This window comes from Battus philenor, unplaced genomic scaffold (genome assembly GCF_028537555.1).
Source record: "Battus philenor isolate CCGP_79_NKW_IND1 unplaced genomic scaffold, ilBatPhil1.0.hap1 SCAF_17, whole genome shotgun sequence".
In the NCBI taxonomy this organism is placed as follows: Eukaryota; Metazoa; Arthropoda; class Insecta; order Lepidoptera; family Papilionidae; genus Battus; species Battus philenor.
The window spans coordinates 13,994,126-14,010,322 of NW_027181679.1; the positions used below are offsets into that span (position 1 = coordinate 13,994,126).

The 16,197-nt window shown below is 36.9% G+C and overlaps 2 protein-coding genes across 2 annotated transcripts; both read right to left on the minus strand.

The window, feature by feature from the left end:
• Positions 1–1,020: 1,020 nt before the first annotated feature.
• LOC137919895 (probable alpha-ketoglutarate-dependent hypophosphite dioxygenase) lies at positions 1,021–4,655 on the minus strand. The gene is made up of 4 exons (XM_068763116.1): positions 4,371–4,655; positions 2,569–2,742; positions 2,038–2,208; positions 1,021–1,356 (listed from the first exon to the last, which is right to left on the minus strand). The coding sequence occupies exons 1-4, from the start codon at positions 4,569–4,571 to the stop codon at positions 1,105–1,107; spliced, it is 798 nt and encodes a 265-aa protein (XP_068619217.1). The 5' UTR covers positions 4,572–4,655; the 3' UTR covers positions 1,021–1,104.
• A 6,265-nt stretch (positions 4,656–10,920) lies between these two features.
• LOC137919925 (probable phytanoyl-CoA dioxygenase) lies at positions 10,921–13,726 on the minus strand. Its single transcript, XM_068763147.1, has 4 exons — positions 13,501–13,726; positions 12,404–12,577; positions 11,774–11,944; positions 10,921–11,229 (listed from the first exon to the last, which is right to left on the minus strand). Exons 1-4 carry the CDS (start codon positions 13,699–13,701, stop codon positions 10,978–10,980), a joined length of 798 nt encoding a protein of 265 aa, XP_068619248.1. The 5' UTR covers positions 13,702–13,726; the 3' UTR covers positions 10,921–10,977.
• Positions 13,727–16,197: the final 2,471 nt, after the last annotated feature.

The following is a 16,197-nucleotide window of genomic DNA, read 5'->3' on the forward strand; positions in this document are numbered from 1 at the left end:
ATTTCCCTCCTCACAGAGGGGTAACATCTGCACAACCCTTGCACTTGCGTTTATAAGATAAAGTTCCGAGTACATACAACCTGAATTACTTGTACAAGGAAGGTGATGACTGGACATATGCACGCGCCTTATTATAAAAATTGAAAATCAAATTCCATTCAGCCCAGGTCGAAGTTTAGCAGTTCATTAGAAAATGTCTGTACAGCTAGACAATAAATAGAATGCGCGTTTGTTCTCAAATATCTCGTGTGCGTCTTGTCAATTAACCCTCTACCCATCCAACCTGAGGAGGTGCACTTGCACTTGCAAAAATTTTTAGTGTATCGAGTCCAAATTCTCCTCCAAATTTAGACTAAGGGAATCCAAGTCCATGGGCACTCTCTCATGGCAACATTCATTTTTTGCAGGATCTTATTAAGAAATATATATTCTTTATTTTCATGTTCTTAAAGTTAAACCACATAAATAAATGAAATCAAAATTGATCATACTAATTGTTCAAAATTAAAGAACTACCTAATTTCCATCGTTATTTCAAAATCGTATCGATCATAAATATTTTTTATCTTTTACACTGGCTCCTTTCAAGTAATATATGTATAACGTAAGAGTAATAACTTCTGGCAGTACATAGTTTGCAGGAACAGATAGTAAACATTAATTAACTTCAACATGCAGTAATCCGAATTTAGAAGATTTTCTTTACATATTAAATAACATTACGTTATTTATTATATCTTACACTATTGATTTTTATATAAGGTGTACCATATGATAATTAATAAATGAATTATATATTCACTTTCACACCTTTTACACTTATGTCTCTTATGTATCTGTATTGTATAAGATACACTGACAATCTACACTATGGGTTGCTCAAATGCATTGAAACATGATGCAAACTACTGTATCTGAATACACTAAAGCCTGTTCACGTTAGCGATATAGTGAGCAATCTCAACGTGTTTATGTAGAATTGGACTATCGCGTGAAAGGGCTCTGTATAATGACAAACCGTTTTTGGTAACAAAGAGGATTTATTAAGATATTGAAGTATTTTTTACATTATAAACGAAGGTTTAAAGTCTAAAGCTGTGTGGTTCAGGAGGCGTGTCGTTTGGCGAGCGTCGCGTCGCGGTCCAGGTTGACGCCGCGGAGCAGCCAGCCGCGGCCGGGCTGCGCCTTCTCCTCGCCGAGCGGCTGGTCGTGCGCGTCGGCGAGCTGCGCCAGCATCATGCGCCGCGGCCGGCTCGAGCTGTTGGGCGTGCTGCCGTGCACCAGCAGGTACGAGAACACGACGATATCTCCGCGCTTCGCGATCACGGGCGTCGCTTTTTCAATTGGGAATTTGGACTGGAACATATAATTTACGTCAGAGGATCTCCCAACTATTTCAAGGTCTCCAGTAATTAAACGACATTCCTGAAAAATTATGATAAAACAAAAGCCAGGAGCTTTCTCCAATGGAAACTTTGATCGCAATATATTAAAATTTACCTCTGAGAATTCTTCAAACAATAGTGCCTAATTCAACCGGACTTTATGTATGAGTGGAAAATAGAACAATTCACATCATGGGACCTGCTAAGCAAATTTGTCATGATCTATATTAGTTAAATGACACTCTTGAACAAATAATAAAAGTAAATTAAAAAAAGCAGCAACACATTAATGCATAAAGTGTTTTACGTGAACTGAATAAAGGCAATAGCAGCGTAGGCTGCATAGCGTGACAAAGATAACGCTATGGGAAGATTCGTTGCCCGGGGTTTCATCAATGGCTCAAGATAAAGTGGTTTAGTGACCTGGTTTAATAATAAACCAATCGAGCCAAGATTGACCAAGGCTTAAAGAAAATAACCATTGATATGTCATTCGTACGTAATATTTTCAGCTTTTGCATCTAAAGTGTAAGACATCGAGTCATCTGTACTTCTCTTTCTGTTTCGCTTAATAACCGCCCTATTAGGTCTCTGGTGTAAGTAAATATTTGGATCTCAAGCGGCAGAGCAGCGCAGTGCTACCAGAACTGACCTGATCAACGTAATGGAACTGCACGGTCTCGCGGGCACCCACATCCTCGAGGGGGCCGAGCTTGTGCGAGCCTGGGTACACGAAGAGACCGCCGTTCTCCGGCGTCGTGTCGTCCAAGTGTATGAAGGCTGCGACCAGAGAGTCTTTTTGGTAGGGGAAGTACTGGTAGTCCTGGAAAACGGATATTGTTTTAGAATTTAATTATTTTATATTAAATTCGTTATCTCTGATTATAAAAAACTTAAAAAAAACTGATTGAATAGTAGTTTTATTCCATTACTAATAAGCTAAGCTTAGGACTGCAGACCGGTGAACACAGCGCAGGATGTCCGACCAAAAGATAGATAGACGAGCTTGTCCAGGTCGTCCGAAGACCTGCCAACTTCTTGACGACCCCATTAGAAATCTTTGTGGAAGGCCTATGTTCAGCAGTTGACGTTCTATGGCTGATATCATAAAGACGATGATGAAACGTATATTGCAGAATTTTAATCTGTCCCTGCAGCTTAGACAAATGATGAAGGTAGTCACCTGGTGCATGGGATAAGAGGCACCCTTCTCCGGCGGCTTGAACTGCGCCTTGGTGTGATGAAGCATGATGTTCTCCGTGCCCATGATGTCCTCCAGCGCGTCCAGCAAGCTGTCGTTGTAAAGCACGCGCCCAAACACAGCATGGTGGAACTGCAGGTTGTGGATACCTTTCACCTGGAAAAAACAACATACAATTAGCAACTCACATATTATTACGTTCTATCTATTCAGTACTTCCCTCAGAAACAATGATTTTTAATGTGACTGTCTCATGACAATGTACAATATTATACAAATAGTTGTAAATAAAACGACACACTTGTACTGCCAGAAGGCATTTGCATATCGTATATGAATAGAAGAATAAATAAATCACTTTTTGCATTGATTAAACGTAAAACAAATAATATAATTTTAATATTCATATGGATTGCCGGCAAGCCTGTTGGAGTACAATATCAATTTGCAGCGCATGAACTATCAAACTCGCGGAGTTCAAAGCGAATATTCAAATGCGTAGTTTCAATGTTCATTGTATTTTCACTCATTATTCAACTTTCTTTCGCATTTTTGAATTTTTTTTTCATTGAGACTTAAAATGTGTTACGGAGTTTAAACGAAAAGATGAAAAAAATAGCAAAATGAATAGTGGCAAAACGTATTGCTATGTTTTTTTAAAGAAACGAATACCAGAAACAACTTGGTTTCTAAAGAGTTTTTTTCAACAAACCAAAAGTAATAAATGTTATGAAATGTCTGCAACGTGACATTGTAGAGATAAGACTCCACGCGAACCTAGTAGGTAACCAAATGATAACCAAAAGTTTTTACTATTAAACATTAAGAAAGTGAAAACAGAAGAAAAATCATGTACAGCGATCTGATCTAGAAGTGATTTAGCAGAATAAGAGGATTCGATCCAGACAACTTCTCAAACGTCCGCTTAATTAAAGTGAAGTCAGAAGAATTGTTATAAGTGTATTGTGCACCATTTTCATAATTTTTTAATTTACCAAAGAGAATTTCTTAATAAGTTATTAAGAGCGATTCGTATTTTAAACTCGTTAACTTTAAAATCGGTATGTAGAATCCATACTATATTTATATATAGAATTGATACTATATGTATAACTTTAAAAAAATGGCTGCTATTTGTACTTTAATTAACAAATTAATCTTATTTGGGTGCAAAAGAGAAATAAGTCTAAATCAACGATTTATCTTCTGAAAGCTCCAGAAGTCAGAAACACAAAATATGCCAGGTATTGCCATATGTTGATAGAATACAGTTATACAGCCGACAAATAATTTCTTAAATATACAGGTTTAGTCGTCTCTTAGCGTTAAAAGAGTACCTTTAGACAACTTTTGTTAAAGTACAAAACATACTTGTTTTATATAATTAAAATAGACCTTTTATTGTCTGGAGAGAGTGCATTTATTTTCAAGAGTTTCAACAGGTGTGATCATGACTGATGTTATATAGACCAAGAGCAGAATAAGAGTAAAAAGCAGAAATGTGATTGTGCTCTGCTAGAATAGTAACTTACAATTAGAAACAAGTACCTACGAGAGTTCCAAACGCGACGTAATTTTATAAAAAGCCGCAAGATCCTCTGAAGGATTTTTGTGAACACTTTTATAAAAGTTTGTAATACCGTATTTCATTGAGCAATGATAAAAAAAACATGTGTTTAGTGATTTAAAATACATAACACGCTTAGATGTTCATTGGAAGGCTTCACTAAAATTAAAAAAACTGTGAAATTTGTTCGATCAGAGAAATACTGAGTAATACTTACAGTATACGGGCTATCTGTCTGTCTGAAGTTCTCGTCGCTGCCCACCCACGACGTCTCCAACTTGGCTTGGTTCTTCCTTTTGAACAGTTTGTCGTACTCCTCGATAATCTTCGCCAGTTCGTCTTCTGGGATGATATTCTTCAGGATGATGTATCCGTTTTCTTTGTAGAACTTCTTCTCCTCAGCCGTTAGTCTGCCCATCTTGACTGTTGGTTATATCACAGATAAATCTTAGTTATTCCGTACGTGCCGGACGCGCTGGTGTCGTCTCACTGGCCGCGGTGAGGCCGTGCGTCGCATTTAAAAACGCTCGATAACACGGGTCAGACTTATCGGCGTTAAATAACATCACCGAATTCGATTATTTCATGGGACTATCTGGAAAAATTTGGACATAAACATCTCATTATCGCCCCAGCCATGACATTGACGTAGATGGCGTTATGTAAGTTGTTCAACAATTATAACTAGAGAGGTGGCCGGCAGTGAACAATAGAAACGACGTCTTGTTTTACATGTTATCACCGAGAGAATGTTCTGGAAGTTAGAGAAAAATATCTGCAAGTACTTAGTAAATTAGACAAATCATTGGTTGACTAATTTTCAAGTGACCGTAGCTAAAATATAGTAGATTTTGGTTAGGAAAACTTGTGCAGTACATGATCGACGCGACGCAAGCAGGTACAGCCCGAATACGTCACATACGTACAATATGGCAGAAAAGTGCCTGTAGTTGTTGAACGGTGCTTGTTTACTAGAAACAAAATCTTCGGCGTCGCAGGTTTTGTGGAGGAAGCCCTAAACTTCTTACTTCAGCAGCTTTGAGACAAAAGATTTATTTATATGGTATCATACGATCGACAAACAAAATAATAAATATACAGTATAAAGCATTTTTAGTAATGAAGTGTTAGAAAATATATTGTTGTAGCTGCTACAAAGAAGATATTGCTCTAAAAAAACCATCTCTGTTTGTTGTGAGCTCTACTCAGATCAGTGTTAACAAAACACTAACGCAAACCGTACACCATGGAAATGAGTTCTACCCAAGTTGTCCGACATCATCTAGACTGTGGAGTCCCAATGGAGAGCTACTGCCCCGGGGCAGACACCAAGGTTTTTTCTGGGTAACAGCAAGTGCAAAGATAAAAGAGGGCATCATGAAATGACGTTTGTCAATTAAAGCAACGAAGGGAGAGCGGAAGTCCATATAAAGTCCACATAAATGTATACATAGGTAGGTCTATGCTTGAATTTCCTGCAGTGTGTATATAATATTTAACATTATTATGAGGTCCACTGGTGGACATAAACCTCCCACAAAGATTCGCAATACAACCGGTTGGAAGCGGCCCACGACCTGTGTCTTCCAATGACCTTTAGGGTCATCTATCCAGCATGAGAGTGAACGTCTTACGTTCTAAATAAAATTTCTGTACAATGTAACGTTTTGACTTGGATCTTCATTCTACTTGGAGAGCAGTCAAGGAGACACAACTCTTCACGCAATCTCCCGCCAACACTCTTTCTCTCTCTCTCAGCATTACGTACTCATATATTTAAAAGTTATTTCATACGTTAGACGTTCCATCGAGATAATCACATTCATATGATGTTACATAGTTCGGTTTAAACTAAATATTAAAAAAACACAACCTTAATAATAAAAGATAAATAACATTAATAAAATATGAAATAACCAAGAAGCATTTTTGGAATTGGAACATTTAGAGCGCATAACCGGCGGAGTTCCAATTCTCCGTAGATGAATCTACGCGTACATTTAAAGTTATTTGAACTTAAAATTCGAGGAACATTGATTTACTAGACTTTATAATAACTTAAAGTTATGTATGTGTGAATGTTGCGCATGTCTAAATAGGTTGTTGCACACTATTGGATGCTTTTTATTGTCATTACATTTTGCATAACAAATCATGTTTTATTATATGATTTGTTATGCAAATTGTATACATCTAATATATAAAATTCTCGTGTCACGGTGTTCGAACTTGAACTCCTCTGAAACGGCTTGACCGATTTTTACCAAATTTTATATGCTTATTTAGTAGGTCTGAGAATCAGCTACTATCTATTTTTCATACCCCTAAGTGATAAGGGTTGTTCACCCTTAAAAATTTTTTTTTAATTATTTTGACGAAATTTTTTGTTTTTATTTTTTTATGATACAACATACAAAAATACATACAACCCTAAATTTTCACCCCTCTACGATCAATCGTTATTTTTAAATTTAAAATTAAAAATATTTTTTTTGCAAAACAACGTTTGCGGGATCAGCTAGTTATATTATAATTGTATATATTAGATACTTTATATCTATGAAAGTGAATTAATATAAACCTTAATTCATAGTAATATTCACTTTGAATCATTACCTAGGTACGAGGTGAGACGAATTTCAGAGTAGCCTGATTTGATAGAAATCACTCTATACACATACGCGCAAACACATGTACACCTTTTTTCTTTGTGGTATCTCTGGTAATACAACAAAATTATATCTTATCAAATGCGTTTATAATTAGGAAATCAATTGGCTTTTATTTTTCTATTTATTTCTTTTATTTATTCTCTTCTCCTGAGAACATTACGAGGCATGGCATTTCATATGGATTCAGATTTAACTGTAAGTCCTTTTGCTAACACCCTGCCTATTCTATACCTAATTTATTGATTACACTCTCCCTGAAGTTCCCAACCGTTAGGTTATACTAATGGGAACAGTATACTTGCCCGGGGACAGGTACCTATTTACGGCAGGTCTTGCCTCCACCACCTCCTACAGTAGCAATCATTAAGGTGAGTGCCCCGTGAGTGAGAGCACCACACAACTCTTCAAGCAAATGATGGAGTTGTTGGGTGTGCCTTCCCCATACGTCACCAAGAACGCACCAACGATTCAGTCTTCGCTGGAGACGCCAGGTAAGCTGGCTCCATTATCCAGATATGATACCAGAGTTGTCAGCACACGTACTTCCCAATTCCCATTACAAGATCTAGCCTGAACTACCAGTTGAGATGGGTATTATCTAGCATATACCTCTTGCTGAGCAGGGAAACCGAGCCGCGGCAACTCGCAGATGGCTAACCTGCAAGCTGCAACCGGCTGCTGGAATCTACAGAGGTGACTATAGAAGGAGAGCTGCAAGACATTCACTGTTTACGCTGCTCATATAAGGAATTGCTTATCTATGTCAATGAGAAGAATCAAATATCTTTGGACAATAGAAAGGCTTATTATGCTGTCTAAAATCGTATATTACTATATCCTTGTTTATTTTACTTTTTAATTATATTTTCATATATTAATGTTTTTATAATTTATATTACAGTAATAAATAAATATATTACCGTTTATACGCCCAAATTTAAAATCTTATATAAAATAGTAGTAGACACACGATTAATAAAAGAATGAAAAATATATTCGTTACGCCTAAAATTTGTCCTCAAAAAACTAAAAAAATCATCCATGGGCTCTGGTTTACGCGTATATATTAAAGTTAAAAAAGATATCTTAGACATTCTTTTTCTTAGTTTTAAATCTAGAATATATTATTAAATAAATCTTGTTCAAGCGTTCAAGAGTTTTTAGTTGATCGAAATGTGTGGAACTTGGTTTGACTCATTTAAATGATTGATATTATAATGTACGTATGCAAAAATTGGTTAATTTCATTGTTAACAAATGTACAATAAATTAACAAATATATACTGATTATATTTTATTTGAAATTGAATATAGAATTTCATTAACGTACGTAATAAGATAAAATAATATAAAAGAATAATTTTTATACACAAGAAAGTATTTAATGTTATGATATTATGATTTCGTTTCATATATTAAACTTTACTACAAAGAAGTATTGAAAATAATTTGATCAGTTGTATATATCACGAGAACAATGCCAACTAGAATCAAATCAACTTTCCCTGTATTCGTATTCTAATTTGAAAAGAGACCACAACAAATTCATTCGAGTTTTTTTGCTTTTTTTATTGTTTTAGGCCAAGGTTTTGACCTCTGCCTGCTGTTAAGTGATGACGAGGTCCACTAAGGTACATGCTTGCCTAGAAGATACTTATTTACTTTTGACTTTAAGACTCCAAAGTTATAGCTACCTGGAAACAACGGCGCCGGTAGATTGTTCCGTTCCTTATCAGCAAAACGCTTAATGCGATTGAAACGTTTTTCACAGCGTCTGTATATCGGGAATCTGTATATCTTGATATCCGATAGAAGAAAGGAGATGGGGCAATCAATTTTGTTCACGAATTTTGACACAAATGACCTCTGAAACGGCATCTGTTAATTAATTTGTACTAGCTCTCTTGAATGTACGTTCTTACAGTCATGTATACGCAACATTTTTTTTGTTCATTTTCTTACTTACACTTCCTAATTATTTATTGTTATATTTGACTTGTTCTTAATTAGTTTTATATTTCCAAATTTTAAATTTTTTCAAATGATTAGTAAGTTGGCGCAGTTAAATAAACAATTAGAAACTATCTGACAGATATCCAAATAACTAACTATCTGACATCCTTTCGTCTTTTCAGCTTATAGACATCTACTGCAAGGCATAGGCCTTGCGCAAAGATATCTATGAGGAGATATACTCCAATCGCCGCGCCGGTTAGCGATTGCAGTAGTTGCTGCTGTCCATCCTCTGGAAACTTGTTTGTAAGCAATATTGGCGCGAAAATAATAAAACACAATGAACAATCATATAGTAATGACAGATTCCAAATTCTAAGTAATATTTTTTATTTTTAATTATAACAGTATTTATCACCAGATATAACTTAAGCAAAGTGTTGATAATATTGAAGACTATATCTCGGGAATCGAAGCCGCGACCTATAATCGCAAGTGTCAATACTCTACCACTAGGTAAGAAAATGACCAATATTTAGCCACTTCCGCACATGCAATGGTAGTCGTGCAACAAATGCACCGCCCGCCAGCCCGCAGGTCTTTATTAAAAGAGAAAAGCTCAAAACAATCTCAGCTTCATAGTTTGTGTACATCGCATGCATTTTAATGAAAACTTTGACGTGGAAAAACGTTTATTGAATAATTAAAATAATTTGTGCGCGGAAAATGAATAATGCGCCTACGAGCGGATGCGCATCGTTCCCTAGTTCAAATCCGACTCCCCGAGAACTGCAACGGCCGCGGACGCACGTGCTGCGCCTTGGCTACGCAATGCCAAGGCGCAAGCAAGAGCGCGTATAGTGCACGCCGTGCGAGTGAGCGAGACGAGTGGGCGAGACGAGCAAACGGTTGAGCGTTGTGACGACCTCCGCGGAAACTTTCACATGTGGCGGCTTTTTATGTAGCAATATTATTACAAGACTTTTTAATGCGCTTCGGACTACAGGTATTATAGTTGTATGATTGCAATTCTATTGATATTCGGTTTGTAAAATGATTAGAGCGACTCACTGAGGATTAACAGAACTGACGAGTTCAGTGAACGTTTTAAATTAATCGACGAAATTAATTTATTTCTCAATAACTACATTTAGATACACAAACTAATTATATTCTGAATGATCTATAATTACTATTAATAATACAATAACAAAAAATAACAATATTTTGTAAAGTTAACAGAATAGAAAATTAAGAAAACTTTGAAATTAAACTGGGTCTGTAGAATTACACTTTTCCAGCACAGGCAATAAATATATCTAAAATAAATAGTATCAAACAAAATTATTTCAAATCAAACTGAACGACTAAACTTTTTACAGTTACGGAACTCCCCACTATTATATTCGTATGGCAAACGCATGGTTAAAAATACAACTGGAAAATAATATTACTAAAAAAGTTTATTAATATGATATCTAAGAATTACTATTATGGATTTGACTGTACTTCGTAAATGCGATACATTCAAATTGATACTAAAACACATTATTCTAAATAATTTAAACAATATTTCACTTGACAGAAATAGCCAGATGTGGTAAATTCCCACCTCAATTATTTGAGTGGATATATAGAAATAAGAAGGAGAATATCTGTGTTCCACACCATCAACACAAACATAGTGCTTTAATATTTCTGTTTTGTATGTATTTTGGTGTTACATAATAGACGTTGTCGTTTACGGAAAGCCTCATAAGAAGGCTTAAGGTGACCCAGAGAGCTGTGTACAAGATTAGGCGCCAAGCTTAGCTTTGAGATCAAATCAGAAAACTCCTACTTTTTGAATCGACAGAAAAACGAAGGTCACAGCAGCTCGAATAATCACAGGTCTGTAGTGGGAATGGATGCGACACATTGCTTTTGCTGCCGACAACAATTGTGGCTGAAAAGTTCTTGATTGGAGACTACGGGCCGATGGAGGCGGCGTGAGTAGCCGCCCGGCGAGTGGATCGACATAGCTAATGTAGCGGGACATTGTTGGATGCGAGCAACGCAAGGCCTTCTATCGGCTGACATAATGATAATGCGCGCGGCGTACCCTCATTGTCTCTCTTGAAATGTTTGGGCTGCTTGAAATGTTTTTTTAAAAATAGGTAGGCGGGTATCAAAGTTCCTCATTGCCAGTCTCATGCTGCACTAGTCTTCGTAGCGCTTGGCGAGGGTGGCGTCGCGGTTGAGGTTGACGCCGCGGAGCACGAGGCCGCGCGCCGGCTGGCCCGGCTCGCCGCCGCTGGGCGCGTCGTGCGCGTCTGCGTACTGCACGAGCAGCATGCGCCGCGGCCGGGTCGACAGGTTGGCCGTGCTGCCGTGCACCAGCAGGTATGAGAAGATCACCACGTCTCCGCGCTTTGCTACCACCGGCGTCGCCTTCTCGATCGGAAACTTGTTCTGGAACACGAGTCGAATAGCTTACATCGAAAGCGTTTGATCATATCTGACAAAGCAGTATACTATTGCAGCGCGGAGTGCTATGGAGTATACCAAAGCAGATCGCTAAGATTTTAAATATAAGAGTTATATTCGACGGCGTTTTGCCGCAACAGAGTGTCGTTTCTAAAAACTCTATGCTATCACCGGCAATGTTGGTTGCACACGAACAATTTTCAATCGATTTTGTGAACAACAATAATAGTTATATTAATATATAGTAATTAAAATTTTCAATTAAGTTATCCGCATAAGTCATGTCAAATTCGATCCCGCCAAGATAAGTCAGATAAGGTCGTGGGTAGCTAGTAGTACCTTTGGCTTTGGGCACAACATTCCCAAAAAAACTAACTAAGGTAATCAAAAATTCTGATCTTCTAGTTTGGTTAATAGGATTTAAGACGGCACTTTAATTTTTTATCGATTTCAATCCGTCCAAGCTCACTCGAAAACTGTTTTATACTACCTGCTTATATTAAAAAGTTGCTTGCAATTGCTCTCTTACCTGGTCTACGTAGTGGAACTGCGTAGTCTCCCGCCCGCCCACGTCATCCAGCGGCCCCAGCAGGTGGGAGCCCGGGTAGACCAAGAGACCTCCGTTTTCCGGCGTAGAGTCGTCTAAATGTATGAATGCCGCTACCATGGAGTCATTTTTGTACGGAAAGTAGGGATAATCCTGAACAGATATGATCATCTATCATTTACAAGAACAAAGGGGAATCTACAACGTATTTTAGAATATACAAAGAGATACAACAATTAGCATTTAATAAACAGTGCAAGATTAAGATAACAACGTGTCCTTGCCCCTGACAATCGGACGTTATGTAAAACGATAATAATTTAGGTAAAATATATTTTTGTAACTCTAAGCAAATACAGTATGTACGAGTGTCATAGAATCACCAATTCTCTCTTCTTCTTAGTCGACTGTTTCGGCAGAGAAGTCACGGTCACACTCACCGCATTTCCTCGCCAACTCTCGTTCGCTGACACACTTGGAGCGTACGGATTGAGGGTCTATTCCGCGGGGGCTTTCACTTAAGGGGGGGGGTATTCATTAATAAATATGCCGAGAATGTATTTCACGAAAATATACCACAAAAGACACGGCCAGTACTACTTATGTGCAAACCTGATGCATGGGATAGGAAGCTCCCTTCTCCGGCGGCTTGTAATGCGCCTTCGTGTGATGCAGCATAATGTTCTTTGTCCCCATCACGTCCTCTAGCGCGTCCAACAGCTTCTTGTGGTACAACAGCTCGCCGAACACGGAGTGATGCATTTGCAAATTTTGAATTCCCTTTACCTAAAAATACAATTCATATCTGTTATTTAATAATCTAACTAAAATGAATATACATTCTGCACTTAGAAAGAAGTACCCAAATTTGGTAATAAATACCTATTGATCATACGTAACTATTGATGTATATAAAGAAATTTAAAAAATGACGTTGACATTCAACATGTGATATACAGGGATAGAACAAATTTAAAAATTAAAATAAGGTGTCGGGAAAGCCGACCACAAGAAACTAAAAAAAAAGTTAATAAAAGAGTAAGGTCAAATATCGATGATTCTGAAAACAATAAATAGATACAAAGAAAAAACGTATATGCTGTGATAAGAACCAGATGTAATGTAATCAGGAATGTGGATGAGGGAAGTTAGGCGATATGTGAAAGAAGTTCAGAACTTGAAGAATGAAAAATTTATTCAGGGTGTTAGGAAAGAGAGAAAGAATTTGTAAAGAAAGAAAGAAATGAGATTTAAAAAAATCAGAAAAAAATATTTATATCCGAATTGTAACGTCACTTTCCCACGCATGGAACAATAAGGAAAAACATATGATATGTACGTGGAAAATTATTATAAGATGAGATAAAACTTATATCCATTGGTAGTATTTTCTACAAGAAAATACTTGAATCCAATCCATACTCACCTTCAAATTTACAAAGCTAACGCATGAAAGATAAAACGACATTTTTTTGGTCACAGACGTTGTTAGCCTGTTGGTATCTACAGCTCAACCGGGCTTAGGATGGTGATTTACTAAAGGTATGTCATTATCATTATTCAGCCATGGAACGTAAACGATTTATAATAAGACCCGTTGGGAACGGCTTAGCTCGGGAGCTTGGAAGCCTCGTTTTGTAAAGCTAATCGGGACCTTTGACTTGGGCCGTCACTTGGTCTCAGGGCCGTCACAGGGTCACGCAACTCACGGTATAAGGGCTATCGCTCTCCCTGAAGTTCGCGTCGCTGCCGACCCACGAGCTCTCGATCTTCGATTGGTTCTTCCTTTGGAACAAATTGTCGTACTCCTGCGACAGTCTGCTCAGCTCGTCCTCGGTGAACAGATTGCTGATGAGGATGTACCCGTTGTCCTTGTAGAACTTTTTCTCTGATGCTGTCAGGCGCCCCATGTTGGTGATACTGGTCAGGAAATTCCGCTTTTATTAAACCTGTGTTTACATGTGGAAGAAGCTTAAAACTACGAATAATATAACAAAATGTCTCTAAAGTATATTATTATATAAATCTTATTATAGCATTCAACTGTTTTTAGTTAATCCAAATATGTGGAACTTAGTTGACTCATTTGCAGGGTTGATAATATAGAGTATATATCAACGATAGTAAATAGTAATTTAAAGAAACAGCTGTTGTGATTCTTGCCGGCTGTCCTAAGCAGATCAGAGCTGATCCTGAGCAGATCCTGAACCGGCGGTAGCTTACTCACGGGCTGACTATAACATTTAAAATAATTGAATATCCTAAAGTCTGTGTAAATGCCTACTTGAATAAAGATATTTTGAATTATAAATTTGGAGGTAATAATTCTTTGGACCATGGAGGTCATTTAGTTGCAAAGTTGCAAAACGAAGGCCTGGCCTTTGGCCCCTACGCATGGCGCAGTTCTCCTGCGCAGGACTTGAACTCACCGCAACGCAACTGTGCAGCACTGACGCCGGACCGCGAGTGCGGCGGCCATCCGCGACAAACTTGTTTACATTGAACTTATCTCAGTGTCGCGTATTTCATAACTCTCACATCTCACGATGATGTTACTAAGTGTTGTTTATATGTTTTATACTCCATTAATTTTATATTAAATGTAAACATTATATCTCTTAGTATTTTTAACACCATTTCATTACACGCGTTGCGATGGCAGAGATAGAAGTTAAAATTTAGACTACGGATATAGTACAAAAATAAATGTTGTTTAAAATATTGTGAAAAAATTTTTCCAATATATCCTAGGTCTTGTCATAACTTGACTACTTTATCAAATTCTCCTAGAAGGTTCTTATGGGAAAAAAATTGCGCCGTAACTTTAACAGAATGTTACCTTGGCGAGTTGTCATATCGTTTTAAATTTCGCGCGTTTGACAGCTCATGCTCTGGATATTTTTAATGTAGTTTTCGAGCTGCATCGGTCAGTAATTACTGTCCACGAAAGTAATTTATTTATTACACTTTCATTGAAGAATTTGCCTTTTAATAAGATTAAATAAAGAGATGACTCTAAAATATATTTTAGACTTTTTTTTTTACTTTAATTTTTTTTTCAAATGTGACAAATCAATCAGCGTTTGATTACATAGCAATACTTTTATTTGTTATTTTCATTGCTTGGCTTTTATGAAAAATTTTTTAACAATGATATATTTTGAATTATATCATGAAATAAACAAAATGCTGTCCAAGAATGCAGTTAGTTGCGACATGTTATATAACTTGTTTACACACCACATTTCTCGAACCGAAACACAGAGAACTTTACTTTGTATTTCGACACTTTAAAGATGGTAAACACGGCACAAGTATGCACTTCCTATAAAAATCATTATAAACAACTCTCTTTCCTATATAAAAATAAAAGCCACTCAAGTACATACAGAAATACAATTAAATAAAAAAACATAGCGTGTATACTTCAAATATTGTTATTCAAATGATAGCCACCGCCCTTTACGTGTAAGGGTGCGGAGCGCGCCCGCCCAATTGTTTAACAAAATGACAATAACAAAGTCATTTGTCCAACTTATGGGCCGGCGTTCTAAGAACTTAGAATTGATTTTTTTTTACATCTCCAAAATTCACAAGCATGGTTACAAAATTGAACAGTGATAGTCTAGCGGCTCGATTTCCGGGATACAATCTTATATATAGTGTGAACACATTTGTGCATCAATTATATAATATTGTCACTACTCACAAATAAGTTTCCAGAAGATGGGCAGGTGCGTTCATCTGCGTACCATAATACCACACTGCGATCACCAACCCGCCTGCCTAGCGTAGCGATTATGGTATATCCCACCATAGATATCTTTGGGGAAGGCTCATGCCTTGCAGTGGGCGTCAACGGGTTGAAATGATCATTACAATAGGAAATGTTTACTTTATGCCAGGGTTTATAATAAATTAATGTCTGATGAATTTATTGCATTATAATTCCGACACATTACAAGACAGTGAAAGAGTGGACACAGTTTACAATGAAGTAACTACTTTCACTAAGCCTAGGGGAAGGTGAAACACGCTTCTGTTTAATTTTAATACTAATCTAAATGTAGGCTGCCTTGTTTCATATATTTATTACAATTACTATAATACAAAACCTTAAGTTTTGTTGTTATTTTTATGTTGACTAATTGCTATCATTATTTTTCTTCTCCGATATTTTCTCTTAGAAAATCTTTAGGTCTTAGCTAGATAACACGAACAGCACTAACATAAGTTAATTAAATAATTATTTAATTAAGTTAAGTTGTTTTGTTGTATTGAATTTTCCTAAATCAAATTTTGTAAATTACAACAAGAACTCAAGCGTACCCTTAATATAACAGGTATCGTTATAGCTCTGCTATATGCTATGCGCGATAACGTTAAATATATTAGGGAATTAGCGC

Bases quoted from the DNA above. Each gene is read 5' to 3' on its own strand.
- LOC137919895 (XM_068763116.1), bottom strand. From the start codon at position 4,571: ATGGGCAGACTAACGGCTGAGGAGAAGAAGTTCTACAAAGAAAACGGA. The intron at 2,209-2,568 runs GTGACTACCTTC...TCCGTTTTCCAG, and splicing joins CCTCTTATCCCATGCACCAG to GACTACCAGTACTTCCCCTA. The intron at 1,357-2,037 runs GTCAGTTCTGGT...TATATGTTCCAG, and splicing joins AGTTCCATTACGTTGATCAG to TCCAAATTCCCAATTGAAAA.
- LOC137919925 (XM_068763147.1), bottom strand. From the start codon at position 13,701: ATGGGGCGCCTGACAGCATCAGAGAAAAAGTTCTACAAGGACAACGGG. The intron at 12,578-13,500 runs GTGAGTTGCGTG...TTGTATTTTTAG, and splicing joins AGAGCGATAGCCCTTATACC to GTAAAGGGAATTCAAAATTT. The intron at 11,230-11,773 runs GTAAGAGAGCAA...CTCGTGTTCCAG, and splicing joins AGTTCCACTACGTAGACCAG to AACAAGTTTCCGATCGAGAA.